The sequence below is a fragment of the Lepisosteus oculatus genome, chromosome 24 (genome assembly GCF_040954835.1).
Source record: "Lepisosteus oculatus isolate fLepOcu1 chromosome 24, fLepOcu1.hap2, whole genome shotgun sequence".
NCBI classification, from domain to species: Eukaryota; Metazoa; Chordata; class Actinopteri; order Semionotiformes; family Lepisosteidae; genus Lepisosteus; species Lepisosteus oculatus.
Window position 1 is genome coordinate 13,339,818 of NC_090719.1, and position 19,281 is coordinate 13,359,098.

Consider the following 19,281-nt stretch of genomic DNA (forward strand, 5'->3'; position numbering starts at 1 on the left):
ATTACCTATGGGTACAGTCTGCGTAGAATACTGTCTCCTGATGTTTCTTCAATGCCTGTTGTAAAATGGGCACAAAATAGGTGTCCTGAATAGCACTGTTGTGTTACTATTTTTAACATATTTCCTACAAAAGAGCACCTTTATTTCACATTTTGTTGTCACTATTAGTGAAACATCACACTTTACAATGTAAGTAATAAAAAAAGAGTGGTTTTAAATTGTGTTTTATAGAGCCACATCAAAAGTAATGATGAGTGTGAGTCGTGTGCTTTGGATGAAAGCAAGATTCACTACAGTGAATGCTGAAAACTTTAAGTTAGCCTTCAATCTGTGTGCTTGCTTTTACTGCTCAAAGCAAACACTTAAAGGTGCAATACGTAAACATTATTTGCTCCTACTTTGTATATCTCTCCCTTCTGTTGGTTAAATAGCAAAGCAAACTCCTCCCAGTTAAGCTGCTGATGTAGGGCCTATGTTGCTGGGCAGGGTCAGCGAGTTGCAAAGCAGGCCATCAGTGAAAAAACTCTTTTTTTTATAACCTGGTGTGGCCTCATATCCTGAAATGTCACTTCTGGCATCACACAGACAGCCCATTTCTAAGAATGGAAGGGCTACTGTAATCTGTCAAAATGGAAATCTTTGAAGTGCCGTTCACAACGACCTAACTGTGAAAGGAGAACCCAGGAAATAACACTGCAGGTACAGCGGCTGTAATTGTGGTGAGAAGGTGGTGCCGAAGCAAACAATTAAATGAAAGAAGATGAAGAGAAGTATATAAGGTTGCCATGTTGGTTTATTTCACTTAAATGAAGGGGGAATAAAATGCGGGCAGGTTTAGGTGCAGTAGATTACTCAAGATTGCACACTGAATGTTTTATTAACAATATCACGCTGGGGTGAAATGGACACTCCCAGGAGTTTGGCGTATTTTGACTCTTAAATATTGACTTCTTAATAATATGTAACCCCGTTGAAAGTCTGGTGTGATCTTACCAATTTCTAGAGATTACACAGAGACATTGCATGTTTTAAAAAAAAAGCTAATTATCTTACCACGCAGGGTTTGTAATGCTTGTTCCGTAATTATTGAACCTGTTATAGTTCAAGTAGGGAGCTGCGTCAGCATGCGTAGGCTGCCAAGGAACAAGTAAAGGTTTATTTAGCCGAAAAGTTGTGCTTCTTTTCTGCTCTTTGCAGCGTGGAATAAACCTTTACTTGTTCCATTATTGAACCTGGACTTAGTGCTGTAATTATGTAAAGTAAAGTATTGCTCTGATGCTTTTGCAGGATGCGTTACGGGTTTTCATAAAACCAGATTGCTCATCAGTTGTATTTTCTGTTTCAGTACATTAACAGATACAGATGATTTTTAAGTAACAAAACAATATATATTTTTTAAAAGACAACAGTTTTCAACCCCCTTCTAGGCTGTGGATGAGTAAATGAGATTCAGCCTGGTTATGTCAATGAAAAAAGCCATAACCATAGAAGGAAAGTTGAAAGTATTTCCTCTCCTCTTCATGGCCTTCTTATTGGAAATGTCACTTAAAATGAAAAGTGAACTTTTGTTCTCTCCATTATGCAGGCAGGTGTTGTAAAATGAATTTCAATACATTTCAACTTTATATGCTGTTGTGAGCAATATTTGTTAAAGAATGTTGCAATTCTGTACACTGTGCAACTGCAGCACATCTGGTGGTAACTCTCTGGTTATATATCCTGTTACAGGGAATCTATTTGTCTTTTGGTGTGCTGGAAAATACACTATTTGTAAGAACAACACTGACTTAAATGGTATATTTCAGAGCCCCATTGTGAACGGTATTTCCATACATAATCTCCTGCCAGGGTTAGAGAACTCTGTCTGGGGACTTTGTACAAAAGTTCTTAAAGTTTTATTTATTTTCTTTCTTCTCCGTGCTTCTTATGAAGTCGGTGGATGATTGATACATTTCGTCGGAGAAATAGATGTTAAATATGACATTTTCAATGGGAAAAAAATGACCAAGCAGCTGTTCTGTGCTCTCTTTCAAGCAAGGCAGCAGAAGAGCCCACAGGAAATGTTAGCAATTAATTTAAAGGCCGCCAGATGACCTTGAATCTACCAGAACAACAAAAGCAATCTTAAAGCAAATGATCCTCATTATTTGCTGTAAACCGAGGTTATAGAGAATGCCAACATTGTTTACCATGACATTAAGTGGTAACCTTGAGGCCATGGAAGTCAGAAAATGAATTATGGGACCGTGGATGTAGGACATACAGAATCTCCTTGTCACGTCTGTTAAATGGAATATTTCAGCTGAAAGTCTTTTATTCTGGTTTAGACTGTACGCTTTAACATGAAGGTAATTAGACCTTTCTGGGTCAGTTCTGATGAATTGAACATCCTGGCATTACATACAGAAGTAATATCTGATCTCATACTCGGTTTAGATTTATTATCGTTGGTGCTCTTTGCGCCGATAAAATTTAAAATGATCAGTTTGGTCGACAACTCTTTGCTCCAGAGACGTTCATAAGATGCGGGATTTTTGTTAAAAAAATAGTTCTGGTCTTTTATTGTCAAAGTAGAGTGAGGACAGCAACCAGCAACTGAGACTTTTGGTGTAATCAACTATATTGTCAGAACCATCACACTTTCAAATCACATCTTATTAGCTGTTAGCTGCAGTTGTGCTTTAGAAGTACATCACGTGTAGAAACAGTGTTTTCATACATTTCATACATTACCTACATATAGCGCCTTATAAGGGTCAGGTAGCCTGCGCTGGGACCTAGTGTTAGGAAATAGTAGTGAGAACCCTGTGCAGAAAACCTGAACAATATCCAAAGGCGTTGTCGAGAGAGCAATCCGAGGTCCGAAAGCCGCAGGTAAACAAGCAAAAGTACAAAACCAGAAGCGGGGCCGGAAGCCGAGAGTCGAAACCAGAGCGATCGGTAAAGAGCCACAACCCTCACCAGGAGACCTAGTCGGGGAACAAACCAGGGACAGGAAGCCAGTAACCAAGCAGTAAGTCGCAGCGAAAGAGGTAGTTGCTCAAGCCAGGAAAACCCTCATACTGAGCACAGGGGAGTGTGTGAAAAAGCATTAAATAGACTGGGGTAAATGGCAAAACCCCACACAAACACAGGTGGACCATGCAGACTCCACATAGACATTCCCTCACGTCTGGATTACAAACCCATGATCCTGAAGCTGTGATACCCCAGCACTAACCACGGCACTGTGCTGCCCCTAGGGCGACTTTCCTCGACAAGCTAGATCTGTTTCAAGAGTCTTTAGCATTTATCTGAAGGATTCAAATGGTTTGTGGACATATCCTTCCTGAATATTGGTATAATTCCTTCGGATGCTATGGTAATGCCTTTGACAACAGGTGTCTCATGTCTCAAAATTGCGTTTTTGTGAGAAACAAAATATTTCAGATGCTAAGAAGTTGGCACTTATGTGTGAAGTTGCCATTAACCAATGCATACAGACTGGGATTCTGCAGGACCATTGTATCTGGTAAATGGATATGGATCAAGTGAGACCTGAGGCCTTTCTGTCATAAAACCTTTTCTGTGAATAAATCGGTCAACTCCAACCTGGTGCTCGGTGAATGTGGGGCTTGTGTGAGTTGGTGGCTGTTTGTTGTCTTCAATATTTTGCTCATCTCCTTCAGGAAATCCTTTCGCTATACATTAAGAAAAGAAACCACATGGGCTAAAGTAAATAACCTTACAATCCTAGTTAACACAAATGTGTTACTTGCTGTACAGCTCTCTAGTTGATATAACAGATATCATCAAATAAGAGGTTAATCTTCCAATTTTTTCCCATTTCTGCTGCTAATATTTGATTTGTGGTACAATTGCTGTTCTGTGGAATAATATAAGCTAACACTGGACAAGCAAGGTCCCAAGAGCAGAAATGCATTGAGACCCGAATACAGTTCCACCTCCAACTGGCATGTCTATGCTGTTTTAAGCGCGAAAAAGCAATTGGCCCTGCTTTTTAAGCTACACTGTCTAAACTAAGTGCTTCCCTTGAAATGAGAGGAATGTACATGATGTGTGTGTACTAAAAGCCATTACTGTGGTGATGATTTTCAAGTGTATGTAAACCCCAGGAATTGAAAGCAAATTACCCTCTTGCCCCATGACAAACTAGATGGATTCACTTGACTCTGTTGCTGATAATCCTTTTATTCACTGTCACTGTGGTCTTGCTCAGGGGCCCAACAGAGTAGGATTCCTCTGCCAGCAGCAGGATTTGAACCAGCAACCTTCCAGGCACAGCTTCAGAGCCTTAGCCACAGATCCACCTCTCCACCCCTAATATTACGATATTCTACTTCTAATAAAACCTCCTGTACTGTACATTCTTTTCGAAAGACCCCATGAATGCCTTTCAGTGCTTATTTTCAGAACAGGTGCATTAACAGTTAACTGTTTTTTTAGCCGTTTTGTTGTTGTTGTTGTTGTGGTTGTTGTTTTGTAAATTTTATCAGTATTTTTTATTTCCCTTAATTAGTGGGTTTTGGAAAAGAAAGTGATTGGAGAAAAACATTCCGATATGTGTGTGTTTTGTATGGTGGTATGTGTCTTGCCTATCACAATTTAGAAGTGATTTGCAGACAAACGAGCAGCACTAACAGCCAGCACTGAAAGGGTTACAATGAGAAATCATCAAGGTTAGCAAGGAAAACACTACAAGTCCGAGAAACCATGGATACCATTGGTTTTCAAAGGTCAGGTTAGAATTCAAAAGGTTAAATCTGCAAAGAACCCAAATAGCATAGAATAGCTGGCACGTGCATTTTTTTTTATTGCTTGGACAGTCCCTCAAGGGAATTAGTTCAGGATTTAAACAATTCTAGCAATTTAATCTTTTTTTAGTTACATTTTTGCAATCCCTGACACCTTACCTTTTAGTGATTAGTATTATTTGGTCGCCATTGCTGGGAGCTGGAAGAAAGATGTGTTCTCAAAAGAATGACCCAATTATCTAGGTTCAAAGACCAGAGGCAAATAATAGTGGGCTGATTAAACGGGCAGTGTGTGGTGGCTCCACAGGACCGCTTTCCTTCATTTTATTTATAATAATAATAATAATTGCTTACACTTATATAGCGCTTTTCTGGACACTCCACTCAAAGCGCTTTACAGGTAATGGGGACTCCCCTCCACCACCACTTATGTCTCAACATGCACTAAATATAAGGCTGTAGACTCTTATATTGCTGTGTAATGGTTTTATTTTTTAATAAACGTTCTTTGATGTTAACCATAAGAAAAAAAAAGACGTCTTCAGGTGTGGCATTAAACATATGGAAGCAGATGTTTTTAACAGCCTTGACAAAAGAATTGGACCCAATGGTTTGATTCTCCACCTGTCGAAATCTGGTCATTGCTGATAAACTGTCCCTCTGAATTGCCACAGGGGCTAAGGGTAGAGAGCAGAGTAGAGCAGTTTATTGCCAGTTATAATTGTTATTAATGTCCATTCATTTACCTAAGCTTAAAAAAACATGCTAACATCATGAAGCACTAAAGGCAGAGCCTGGCCAGAATCTGGATGGGAGACCTTCTGGGAAAGCTAAGGTTGCTGCTGGAAGAGGTGTTAGTGGGACCAGAAGGAGCATTCACCCTGTGGTCTGTGTGGGTCCTAATATCCCATTATAGTGACTGGGACACTATACTGTAAAAAATGCTCCAGCAGTTGGATGAGATGGAAAACTGAGGACCTGGCTCTCCGTGGTCATTAAAAATCCCAGCGCGTTTCTCCAAAAGTGTCCTGGCTAAAGTTTTCCCTGCCTTTTACCAGTCACGGCCTTCGGATAATCCCCATCTCTGAACTGGCATTGTCACTCTGTTCCCTTCCCCACTGAGAGCTGGTGTGTGGGGAGAGTACTGGCGCGTCATCCAGGTGGGGACTACACACTGGTGGTGGTGGAGGGGAGACCCCATTACCCGTTAAAGCATCATACAAAAGGAATAGATTTGGTATCATGGTACATGAGCAGCAGATGAGGCTTTCTGTTGTGTTTCTGAGGTGCTGAGGACAGATGTTCCTTGAGTTGTCTTGATGCCTCTCAGAATAAGCCTTCTCTCTCAATGCAAACCCAACAGGGGAGACACTAGAATCCATTTGCATTCATCCCTACCTAAGACTATGATCAGTTGTAAACTGCACAAAATGGAATTTTATCATAAGTGGGAAACGTTACTCTTCAGGAAGAGGGAATTCTGATGGGCCTGCAAAAAAACAGTTTTACTGGGATCTAAAATTAAAGCTTAAACAGATTAATATATCTAGTCTGTATCATTGTTTTAGTTTTAAATTCAGATTTTGTGGTTTGTTGGCACCTATGCTGAACACCTGGGAGTACTGTTCAGAAGAATTTATTTCTAACAGGGCCTTCAGATTAGGACCAAACCTTGTTGCTCCAGCAGGTGGCGCTCTGAGGGCTTCTCTGAGCTTCCAGGTGGATACAGTGAATGGCTACCAGTGGCCACAGCTTGTCTGTTGAGATTCTGTTACTCGCAGCTCTGGTGGCTTCCCCATCTCCCACATACCCCTACATGAACGTCTCATCCACGGCCAGCTGACTGGACACGATGGGTTAATGAAAATGGTAGAGAAATGGCCACTAACCCGATTTCCACCTGTTGTCAAATTAACAACACCAGTGTGGCAACACACAGAAATACAGATACTGTGTTTATTATTCCTGCTGTCAGGGTTATATCCATACAGGTGGTGCACACTGATCATATAAAACTGCCTGGTTGAACAATTCTTTTTTTTAACTACTCTTATTCTCACAGTTATAACACACTGGCCCATGGTGTTATTCAGATAGCTTTCACTGTAGTAGTTGACCGAAGGAGTAACTACACACCCCAGAAATCAGCTGGTCTCTGCCATGTTTCTTGGCGTTAACAGCGCAGTTTAAAGCATGAAAAACATTGTAATGATGAGTCCCTGACAGGGAGGGACTCGGTTGCTGGTTTTGTGTATGTGGAGAGAACTAGGATTGGTTCTGGTGTCTCTCAGGTGCTTCTTAGTGTCTGACACACAGCCCACACGAGCAGCAGACAAGTGCATAACATCAGTGCCCAGCCTTTCACCACAGAGGGCTTGACTTTTCATACAATGAATGATCCTGTCCCGGTACACTGAATATCCTTTGATTTGTGTGGTCTTGTCTGCATCTCCTGTGGACACCAGAATCTAATCAGATGTAAATGATCAGCCTGGGACAAAAAGGCTGATCAGGTGACCTGTGGTCCCTCTTGCTATGTGCCTATTCAGTATTCAGGAAAAAAAAAATCCAACCCAAAAATGTATTTCTTGCTTTTATTAAAACCATGTTCGCAGGACTGATGTACCCTAAATTAGAACTGTTTTAGGACCTCCGGCTTGCATTTGCAGGATGTTCAGATCTAGAATCTGTTTAATATGTTTATGCTGGGCACACTTTGCCTGTCAAATTAGTTTAAAATAGTGTCTCTGTGGGGTGCTGCTCCTATCAGTCAAGAGTAATTCACGTGGCATCACAGTTCATTCAGAGCTCACTGAGATTGTCATCCCTGCTGTCTCCTTCATCCTGAAGGGGAAGACAGGGGCTTTTAGTTGGCCCAGTGCTCAGAGATAAAGACTCTCAGACATCTGCTTCTCTTAGATTCTGAAGTTTGGTATAAACTCTTAGTGGCTTAAAGTGTTTTACTGTCTGCTGGAACAGACTGAAAATTCATGGTTTCAAAAGTCGTTTTCAACTGTGGCAGGCTAAGCGTTTCATAAAAGATGATTAATTTGATCACAAATGGGCCTTGTACAAAGCCCTATTATGTTGGACCCATGTGTAATTCAACCATCTTATTGAATGGAATATTTTTACTGTCGTGTCTCAAAGAATATGTGAAATGTGCCTCTTCATTTGTTCTTGAGCAGTTCATTTTTCCTTTTGTGTGTAAGAACGTATGGTGTTGAGCTTTTGGGAAGAAGGTCAGATACTAGTTGCCACAAGCCACAAGAATGTCAAACACTTCAGTTATCCTGTGAAAGTAGAAAACCGAGGTTGCAAGAGATAAGGTTCTCACCCTTTTACAGAAAATGGACCCAAAATGTCCATTTTCTGTAAAAGTATGTCTCAGCACCATAAATATCTGAGGAACATAGATTAAAAAAACTTTTACACAATTTTTGGGTCGGCAGATTTTATCCTAGTCCCTTAGCACTTAAATTAAAACCTGGAAGACTGAAACTACTTTAATCTGGTGAATAATTGAGAAAAGATTTGACGCGTCTAAAGAGAGGGTGATTTTGTTTTTAAACACCTTACTTGGTTTCCTCTCCCATGACACTTGTGATAGAGTAGATGGAGACTTCTGTTCTCCTAGTCACTACATCATTTTCAACTCCTTTCAGTGACTTCCGCTTCCCTGGGTCAGAGAAAACAGCTTCAAAAGTCCAGCTGGGCCTTCTTTGAAAGGGGAAAGATATTTTTCATTGTCGGCCCCCATTTTGGGAGGAGATAAGACAGGTAGGCCTCTGCTCACATGTCAAGCTTTGGTACCACTTTGTTGCCCAAGCGGAACAGTAGCCATCTGTGAGTGACAGTGATAAACTGAATTTAGGGGGTCCTTCTAGGTGAGACGGTTATGCACTTAGGTGGCCTCCTAAGACATACCGAGTTACATTAGGGCTCCAAATGACACCCTTGATGGTTCTTTCAGAACATCAGTTCCCAGCCTATACTGCGGTTACACCACTGTGGTGCTCAAAACATGTTCTCTGTCCCCTTATCAAGAATAATTGAAGTAAAATTGTATATTTATATTGATTTTACAGGAAAATACAGAATGGATTGAATGAAAAAAGTAACAAGATGAAAAATTGCTCCCCTTTTTAAGTTTACTTTACAAAAATATCTATAACAAAGTAGCTGTACATGTTTGCCTATACGTGATTCGTGTTTTTGATGGTTTTCCTTCTGAAAAAGTCTGACATGTCTCACACCCCAGTTCAAAAACCTCTGTTTTTGGAATAATGTCTCAAGATTTTGGAACCTAAATGATCTGGAGAGCTGTTTTCTGATTATTTCTGTTATTGCAACTGCTATTGAATGTATGATTGGATAGTGGTGTACACAGAAATATGTTTTTCCTTAAGATACAGCACGTTTTCAGGCAAGCTGAAAACAAAGCACTTTGAAAGTTCCCAGTCAAAGAAATACTTGGTTTTCTGAGGGCAAACCGTAAGGCTCCTGTATTTGTGGTAAATTGTACTTAAAGGTTGTTTTTATTTCTGTTTTGACTAAACACGTATTTCTGAAGATACCTGTCTTTAGCACATGAGATGAATTTGTTTGGTCCATTGGAAGTCCTAATTCAGGTGTTGTGACTGCTTGGGAATCATGATGGGGAATGGTTTTACAAATGTCCATTTGCAATAATCGGGAACTACCACCTCGCAAGATTAGTGCTAATCTTAGTCATCTCACTCACCACTTTGTCTCTGTTTTTCCAGCTTACCACAATTCTTACAATCCTTAACCTCCTTGGTATTTGTTGTGGGAGCATAAACACACTCACACAGAAAGCAGAATGGACTAAGAATAAATGTCTGGTTGATTTCTTTAAAAAAAGTGCAAATACCCATGTTTAAAGTATGGTACTGTTAAGGTTTTATTTACCAGGGGATTCTATAGTATATAGTGTAGTAATCTGACTTTACAGACTTACATTTTGTACAACTGATTTTGTGCTTTTTGGATATTAGGGACTGATGGGCAGTATAAATGGTGCATCTTTTGAGCTGCAGAGAATCACAAGTGAGGTTCAGTCAGCAAATGCTGTAACTTGGTTTGTTAGTGAGTTGACCACTACACCTGACAATCAAAGAACTAATTATTCTTATCAGATACTGGTTATATTTAATCTGATTAGTTTTGCTCTATAAGAAAATTGTGTATTTTTGTTTATATGTCAAAAAATAGATATTAATTTAATTTGAAATATTTTTAATCTATAAAAATAAACCTATACATATATAAATGTATCCATGATATAAGAACAGAACCTGCTGTCTGTTACTCCTTTTCTAATTTTTTACCAAAGGACCCCTGAAACAGTCCGACAGCTATCAAAAAAAAAGAACCATGCGCAGATATTTTTATATGACAATCAAGCTATCAGATAAGTAATTGCATAGGAACTCGACAGTTTGTCTTTATTTGTACATTTAAACTGACGCAGAAAACGGTGTGATGGCAGGTGTTATTTTAAAAAAAAACCGAAGTCGTACGTAGAAGATGTTTAAGAGTGATTTAAAGTTCTTATGGTTTAAAGTTTTCTCATTCCTGTTTGACTGGGCCTCTGCGGGGTTTGGGGTATTGAAGCACGTGTGTATCCTGTGTGTTCAGCGATCACGGAGACTGGAAGGGGGGGAACAGGGAGGCAAGTCCGGACCAGAAAGTGCTGATGTATCCGATACGAAACCCGTTGTGTTGCCAGGAAATGGTTTTCCCAGCCTGTGCAAAAAGAACACGCGCAGTTGCAAATGATGGTGCTTTTCTTTGAAAAAGAAACTTCAGACATTTATCTGTAACACCACACACACCTTATACAGCCCCTCTGCACCTTATATAGACACACCTGAGGCTTAGTAATTATTCGGCTGCATTTTAAACGTTAATGCAGCTTCAGTGGTCAGTATGCTGCTGGCGTGGGTACGTACAGCTTCTGTTACTTAGGTTTTAAATGAGACATATGGTAGGTGAGGTGGTAAAAATTGCAGAGGCTAAGAAACTCCCTGATGAAAGTGGCGAGGTCCATTTTGCATCTGTATGAAATGTGCCCAAAGTTGCAGAGGTTTTGCGGGTCAAAGGTTAAAGATGCGGCCTTTCTTTGTTGCTATACAAAGGGCTATAGTAGCCGCCATGCAAACAGGATGGGCGGCACACAGCCACGAGTGCTCCAGGCATTAATGGTTAATCACGGGTCAGAAGGATTAGAAATCAGCCTCACAGAAGGGCAAGGACTGTGCAGTGAGGTACAGTAACTCCTGCCACACGACTTTGTGTTTGTGTAGATTTGTGTTTGCCAGAAGCAGCCACTGTGTGTTTGTGTGATCACACCCATAGAGACTCCATGTCCCTCTCCAGGATGGACCACCTTTGTGTCAATGAAGGGAGAGAATTTCTGTGTATTTCTAAGTCTCCTCCCATTCTTTCCAATTCTGCTTTAGCATTTAGCATCTGTACTCAATTCATTTCTATTTAAGAATTTTATCTCCATACAAGCATTTTTCACTTTCTCGGGCCCTTTGAAGAGTTATGTATTTAAGGATCAATGGGTCTCATTCCCTCACGAAATGACTTTTTAATAAATCACTGAAGTAGGACAGGGTTGTAATAGCAGGTAACCACTGCTGTTTAAGGAGTACCCATACTTGATCCAGTATGTGTGGTGGCTTATTGTAACTTTTCAGATGCTATACATTGAAAGCTATAAAAAGCATGTTATTATGTCAGCTTTCGTTATTAATTTTTCTTGGAGAAAAATAAAATCCAGAAACCTTTAATTGAAACTAACTGGAATTGTGTCTCGTCATATTTCTTTGAAGAGGTGACACATTTTTTTTTTGTTTATTTCTTTGAACACCATCTTGAGAGTTTCTCCTTATATCGTCTGGAGCTGCAGTTTTGTGAAGTTGAGAGTGTACACCGTTTTGTGCGTTTGTGAATGAGCGAGTGGGTGACGGGGGTGTGTACAGTGTCTGTGTGTGTGTGTGAGAGAGAGAGAGAGAGAGAGGGCAGTCAGGGAACATATGCTGGCGCTCAGTGAAGTGTGGTGGAGGCAGCTCGGCGTGTGTGAGGTCAGGAACCTGCAGATGTCAGGGAGGAGCTGGGCTCCGAGATGAGACAGTGACAGGACACGAACCACAATAATTGATGATTGGAGTCAATTTGCCAAGGCTGAATGAATGAATGAGTGAGTGAGCACAGTTGAGGAGGAAACCCCAAAGCAAAGTCATAGCTACTCAGCTACCAGTGTTGGCTACTCAGACGGGTCTACTTGGGCGCAGATGGTTTGAAATTGTGTGGATTATCGGTGAAAGAGCTGCACAGACAATCAACATGCTAGGTGAGTTGATCCATGGTGGTAGCAGAAAGTTCTTAATACGCTGTTTTAATATTTTTGGGAGGGTCTGTAATGCTCACTGGCAGAAAAAGAACGGCGATGTGATCTGCATACAGCTATAATGGCGATTTGAAGTAGTTGATGGAGAAAAAAAAGGCCTTTTGTGAATGATAGAGAGGCTCCAGCACAGATTTCAGAATAATTTGTGTTCCCTGGCGCTGTGTAATAAATGTGAGAGCCTCACAACTGATTCTTCACCTTGTGTAGAAAACAAAGCTGGAACTCTGCAGGAGAAAGTTCGTGGATTGATCACCTCCTGATGTCCAGATGCAGTTTCTGTCTTTTTGATGTTGAATTGCCTTTCATGGAACTCAGCTGTACCAAGTGAATGATCTTTAGGTATTGTCATTAATTGGTCTCTATGCTTTAGGCTCTATTTGCTGAACTGGAAATAAACTCAGGAGCGGAAAGGAAATCAATGAAGGAAAAAATTAATTTTTTTTTGTTTTATTCCAGCTGCGTATGAATCAGTGTATATACTGCAAGAGGGCATAGGTGCACAGAATGAGTAGGTGCAAGTTAAGGTATCTTGAATTGTAAAATTCCTTTTGAGCACCCTGTATAAAGAAATAAAACCCCATAAAGAATACCATTCCGTAATGCAAGCATTTGTTTTTTGTTGCCTGTGAAAAAAATAATTTTGTTTCATATAAGGGGAAAATCTTTCTCCTTTAACTCTGCTGAAGTTTTGGGTAATGCTATATTTCCATCAGGTCATATTCATTAGAAGCTTATACATGAGTGTACAATGGGATTGCTTACAAAAATATTAGAATATAATGAAAACTCCACAAAATGCCGAACATCTGAATTGCATTTTCACAACTGGTCGTTCTGTGGCTTTAAATATATTTGCGTATTGTAACCCAACTCATGAGTTGTGACTTGAGATTAAAGCACTTCTGCGTTTCATACCCTCCCGAAAGCACTGAATAAAAGCTGAAAAATATCCTTTTGGTGGAAAAAGAAGCCTATCTCTGTGTGTGTGTGTGTGTGAGGTTGAAAGACAGTGAATGAATGAGTTGCCAGTGTTGTGAAAGAGCTTTGCATCTCAGGCCTTAGGAGTTCCTACTCCTTGCTTTGAGGAATTCTTTCAGTCTGGGCAATTGTTGGGATGTGAAAGAAAAATTTCAGAGTGCCTGAATAGAAAAATGAAAACTAAGAAGTTCCCATATTTACCAACACTGTGCCCCCCTGCCCTTTTCTTTGTGCTGTACGGGCTCTCTGAATTGATTCCTTCCACTCTTTGTGGCTTTTAGAATGCAGTACTGTATTTCAATTGCAGCATATGCTTCCCTGGTACAAAAGCTGGCTCAGTGGCTAGTCAGAATGTTCTTGTTCATTTTCTCTCTGAAATGTTGAACGAGACACCAGACTTATATAGTTGGAGAAATGAAATGATGGGAATTCTTGATCTTTTTTTTTTTGCCATTTCTTTAACTTTGACCATTCCTCGTGGGCATTAAAGAAGCAATGAGATTTTCCATGAAACATTTTGAAGCCTTTTCAGTCCTTTTAAAATATTTGTTTCGAAAAATGCTTTTTAACATACGTCTACGTTGCCTGTAGGTACAAATCAAAACTGGGCAACGTAAGAAGGCATTGATAGTTGATTATTAAATCATTTCAAATCATGTCAATTATTTCATCAATAATAAACAGATACTAGAAAAAAGATTTTTTTTAATTCTTTGTTGGCCCCGTTATTCTAACAGTAGCTATCATAAAAGGGAGAAAGTGATATAAGGTGTTTTTTTAGTATTTGTCCACAAAGATTATGTGGCTGGATGTGTGATGCATTTCTTGTTCATTAGTGAATGCCGACGAATTTAAGAAACATTTTAAATCACAGCAAGTCAGTTTCAGTGGATGAGAATGCAATTGATAGCTGACCCCCTAATTTGTTGGTACAATAGACGTTGTTGTTACAGATGCATTGAAATTTTCCATCATGAGGCGATTTCCTTTATTCTCCTATACTTGACACTCGCTCTGCTTAATTCTTCAGTTTCACAACATTTTTATGATCATTATTTTAGCTTATTATCTATTATTATCCAAGTATTTCAACTTTTAATCTAGGATTTGAATGGGTTTTTCATCTGAGATGTCACACAAATGCGAGCACCTTAAATTGTTCAAATACAAGCTAAGAGGATATGAGTTGCAGTGAAAAGAAATTCTCTGTAATCCTCTTGGGGGGCTCAGTAGGCTGTTCATTAGATACAAATACTATCTGTAAATATATTTCCAAGATGTGGAATCAAAAGTTTAAAAGAGCTTTCCAGATTTTTTTCGATTGGCTGTGATCAGGATTTGGAACTGTTAATGAGCCTTTCAGTTTTATTTTTCTGTACCCTGAGCCATTTTTGTGAGTTTTCAATTGTATGCTGTTAGATTGGAATAATTATAGGTGCCAATAAAATTCTTACTGTCCATCACATCAGTGAGTTGGTTGCTGTGTCTTCGCAGTTATTCCCACTTGAAGTAAGATCATAAATGCTATGGGCATTCTGCCCATCCAAGCCCGTTATCTACAGTGGTTAGTCGCTAATTGATCTCAGGATCACATTCAGCCATTTGGTGAAAGAATTCAGGGTACAATAGATTTAGCACAACAAAACAAGGGAGAGAAAAAAAACTGTTGAATGTAAGGGCATCCTTGCAGTTCCAGAATCAAGCTATACAGCGGATGGATTTGCAGTTTTAAAAATCCAGTTCAGTTGCATGAAGCTGAAGAACTTTCAGTGCGTCATAAAAAGAAAAAAAAAAGAATACAGTGGTGTTGTCTGGATTCAGATACATGAAAAGAGAAGGAGAAAACTGAAAATTGTGGCGAAAGCGGCTTTGATTAAAAACACTGAAGACAATAGAACTGTTAACCTCCAATGCAGGCTAATGGCATCAGACAGATGCTGGCTACTGCTTTGATTCCATTGTGGAGAGATTCAGGCTCGCACTGCAGGAGATGATACAATTTGCAAACAAGAGGCTAAAAAAAGCAAAAATAAAAAAGGTGGGAGGTATCTTAAGGCAGACAGCTCCATGTCCCCCGACGCCACTCACTCTATAAGCTGACTCGCTTCCCGGCACTGTCAGTTCTGAAGGGTGGACAATAGTGGGGTGAGCCTGGAGACGGGGCAGGAACGGAGATGTATGCCCTTTGAAACTGGGCACTGTAGGTGGCCGCTACATATCTGTGCGATCCACACACTGGCTAAGGACAACTGGAGTAGTGTACTGTAGCTTTAATGCATTTTTGTTCTCTAGAAATAGAGCAAAAATAAAAACCCACTCTATCGGTGCATTTACATAAACACTCTTAAAGTAATTACAGTAAAGGGTGTACGTTTTTAATCGGTGGTATCTTCTTAAATCCTCTTTAATCATTTGTCTAGAATGATACATTCATTATGATTCAACTAATCAGCCCCTCGTAAAATATGGAGACCCGTTTAACTGTTACAGCCTTACTGTCCTCTGATAAAATGTTTGTGATTTACCAAGTTCAAAATGCAAGACTGCTGATTATGTGTGCAATATAAAAGTATTTTATGTTCCCCGTATAACCCTAACATTTAACTCCTGAAATATTTTTTTTTCTGAAGTTAAAGTTAAAAAATACAGCAAACAACTTTTAAAAAAAGAAAATTGGGGCATTTTTCCATGTTTTTTTTAATCGTTATACCTTGTATATAATATGTACTACATATATGTTATATGATATGTAGTTCTCAGAAACAGTTTAGGTGAAATCATTAATAAAGTTGGAGCTGAAAGTGAGAATGGGAATTTGTAAATATAGGTATATTTTAATTTCAAAAGCCAAAAGATCATTAGTGGTAGTGGTAACGATAATATCATTCGCAGCACTAGTAATCATTTGAGATATGACAGGGTTTATTGCTAAGGCTTATGGATATAATTTATGATAACTGACTAAATACCTTGTATTTTAATTTGCATAACATACAGTAAGAGCAGCAATATGACTGGACTCGGCCCTTTCAGTACAGGGATGGTTGAACTCTGTGGAAAAGTGGTGAAGGTGGACAGTAGATGGCGCCCCACCATCTCACCCAGAATTTGCAGACCCGTGCTCCAGTATGGAGATATGGGACACTAGGCCATAGACGGTGCCATTAGTTGGATGAGACATCAGACAGAAGCTGTGACAGTTCAGACTGAAGCACTTCCACTGTTCACAAGAGTAGGGATGTTTACCCCCAGTGTCCTGGCTCAGTTCCACTCCAGAATCATCGAGTCTGTCCTCCCTGAAGTCGTACTTTCGTTCATTTGGTTGATTTCGTTTCTCGTTTATCCATCTGATCGGCTGTGTATTGGGCCTGGTGGTACGTATTGACTGATACACGTCTTCCAGGCAGGAACTGCAATTTAGTGGGTGAAATGGGTCCCCTCCTATCCGGGAACTGCTTCGGGATCCTTTGGCATAAAAGGGGGTATACACATGTAATGAAAACCTAGAAACGTTTAATTGCATTTAATTTAGATTGTAGAAGGTAGGAACAGTGCCGATGCAAAACTGCAAATACAAAAACTTTTGTTTACACTATTTGTTGTAGTTTATTGCTTTCTCGCTTTGTATGTTATCAAGCATCCATTTGTTTTTCATAGCAATAATAAAGCTCTGAAAGGAGTTATCAGTTGGGTTATTACAGTACATCTCATTTAATGTAAGATTGTGGTAACAGGTTTTGATTGTCATTGCTGCTATTTTGTTATGTAAAGATCAATAATGTACAGAAGTTTTGTTACAAGCTCAGTTAACACAACAAATTAATACTACATATTACAGACCACCTACTGTTGTTGTTTATAGTGATCTAGAGTAAGTAGGATATATTGTGCTGTTGTGTGTTAATGACTCTTTTCCCCATTTTTTGTTTTCTCCAGGATTCTATGCAGATCACTCTCTCGAGCCGGAGCAGGCTGATGGGATAGGTGAGTACACTGATGTTTTATGGCCCGTGGGAACTCTGGGAGTTTCTGAACCCTGCGTTTTGTTTTCAAACTCTTAAGAATACTTTTTAGCATTTTTAGATGCTGTACTTTTAAACCATGCCTGACTATATCTATATATATGCCTTGACACACAAAACTGGCAAAAAGTGCTGTCAGAGGAAGGGTTCGCATGAATACTGCTAGCATGTGCAGGTGATTGGGCGAGAATGAGAAATGAGAACACCCCCAGCGATCACGCTGGGCTCCCCAAATCTCCATAGTAGTGGTTTTACTCCCTTCTGATTTGCAGCTCTGTGAAGGATATTACCCATTATCCCTGAACCCAGGTTTTCAGCTTGACTCTTTGCTGACAGGTTATTCACTGCTTATAAGACCATTTCTCTCTCAATCATGTCCGCTTGTCTTGTGCCTGAAGAAAACACTTGTAGGAGTCAAATGGTAGGGAGGGACAAGGAGGGGCATCACTGTATAACGATCTGGCCTTTTCTCTTCCACTGCTTTCCTGTGGATGTGCAGCTGCCACCTCTAGGCCTGACTGCAGTATCCACGGCACGTATTACATTTTTGTAACACGAAGATGCTCTCAAGCCGTATAGCGAAGGCAATGGCTTCTAAAGACCAGAAAGGTCAGGGTACTCAATTATAGGTGATGGTGATTTCTTAACCCTTCCGCTAAGCAGAGCGTTTATTAGTTCATCTGGCGCAGTTTAAATGTTGACTGCCTGCCTGCATCACATTTGTCTGCCTTACCCGGGTCTGTGCATGTTAAAATGCAATTTTAGGTCTCTTGGCTGCTACATAACTGTTTAATTAAAGTGTGTTTCTTTAAAAGAATAATGCAGACAAAATAATTTTCTCCGTATATCTGCTCACTGTGCATTCCTGCTCAGCACAACTAATCAGAATGTGCACTTTGATGCTGGGCTCTGATCTGCCTATAGCCGAGTTCTATGTTTAGAATGTTTGGCTGGGAGACCTACAGTAACTGCATCTGAAACAGGCGGTGAATTCCTCAGCAGCCATTTTATAATGCTTCTGTAATCCACGGACATGGTAAAGTGTTGTATACATTCCGAGAGAAGGAGAAAAAAGACATTTAAAATGTACTATGCAGTAAAATCCATTGATCCATCTGTCCATTTTCTGACTGCTTCATTCAGTTCAGGGACGCCTCATTCAGCTGGAGCCTGTCGCAGCAAACACTGGGCACAAGGCAAGGTACACCGTGGGTCAGAGTCCTTTGCAGGCAAAAAAATACTGTGAACAACAAAACCTAGCCGCATAATTACTTTTTTTTGCCACTTCATTTCTTAGCATTTTTCCTTTCCTTCCATTCGCAAGCCCGTCCACAAAAACAACAAGTTGCAAAGGGTTTCTAAAACATTCTTGTGTACATATACTTACAGGTATCTCACATTAAATTCTCACGTATGCACGTTTTTACTATAGATACGAATTATGTCATTTATCACCATTCATTTCAATATTACAATCAAAACTGCCAATCAAAGCAAATCAAAAACATATACATGTAAGACAAACAGGTGAGCTTAATATTATTGCTCTTACCTACCAGGGACTTAATTTCATACTTTCATTTTTCTGTTAAGTTGGGGGGATGAACCTTTTTCATGCCTTTTGGTCACTTTTTATGATTTTCCATCAGGATTTAATTCATTAAATTTAATTGGAGAGAATATTCATGGAAAATAATAATTCTGTTTTTAACAAAACAGTACCTAGAAATAGAGGCCCGAGCCACAAACCAGAAGCTAAGCCAGTCAAGCTGAGTTCAAGGTCTGCTTTTGGTTCCAAGATATCTCGAGTCAAGTCCTGAAGTAGCACTGTCCAACTTGGTGGTTCACTTTATGATGGTCAGTGTGAAAGTGATGCTGGATATGTCATTCTTGGAAGCGACCAGAGTAAATGCCCGTGCATAGTACTGGGAAAAAACCGGTATACCCAGTCGTAACAAATAATCAAGAAATCCCGTTTGGTAAGGTGTAGGGTGTTGTGTATAATTTGTCTGTCTGTAATGGGCTTCTCCGCCCTCATTGTGCTTTCTCTAGACTTAGTTTGTTGAGAGTGGCATGATTCCTTTCC

At 39.8% G+C, this 19,281-nt stretch overlaps 1 protein-coding gene across 4 annotated transcripts in view; it reads left to right on the forward strand.

The window, feature by feature from the left end:
- Positions 1 to 19,281, forward strand: part of nr6a1b (nuclear receptor subfamily 6, group A, member 1b) — a 204,017-nt gene that overhangs the window by 21,083 nt on the left and 163,653 nt on the right. For all 4 annotated transcript variants that reach the window (XM_015367133.2, XM_015367134.2, XM_015367135.2 and 1 more), the window contains exon 2: positions 17,110 to 17,157. In XM_015367133.2, coding sequence (XP_015222619.1) covers positions 17,110 to 17,157 — 48 coding nt within the window. The remainder of the gene's footprint in view (positions 1 to 17,109; positions 17,158 to 19,281) is intronic.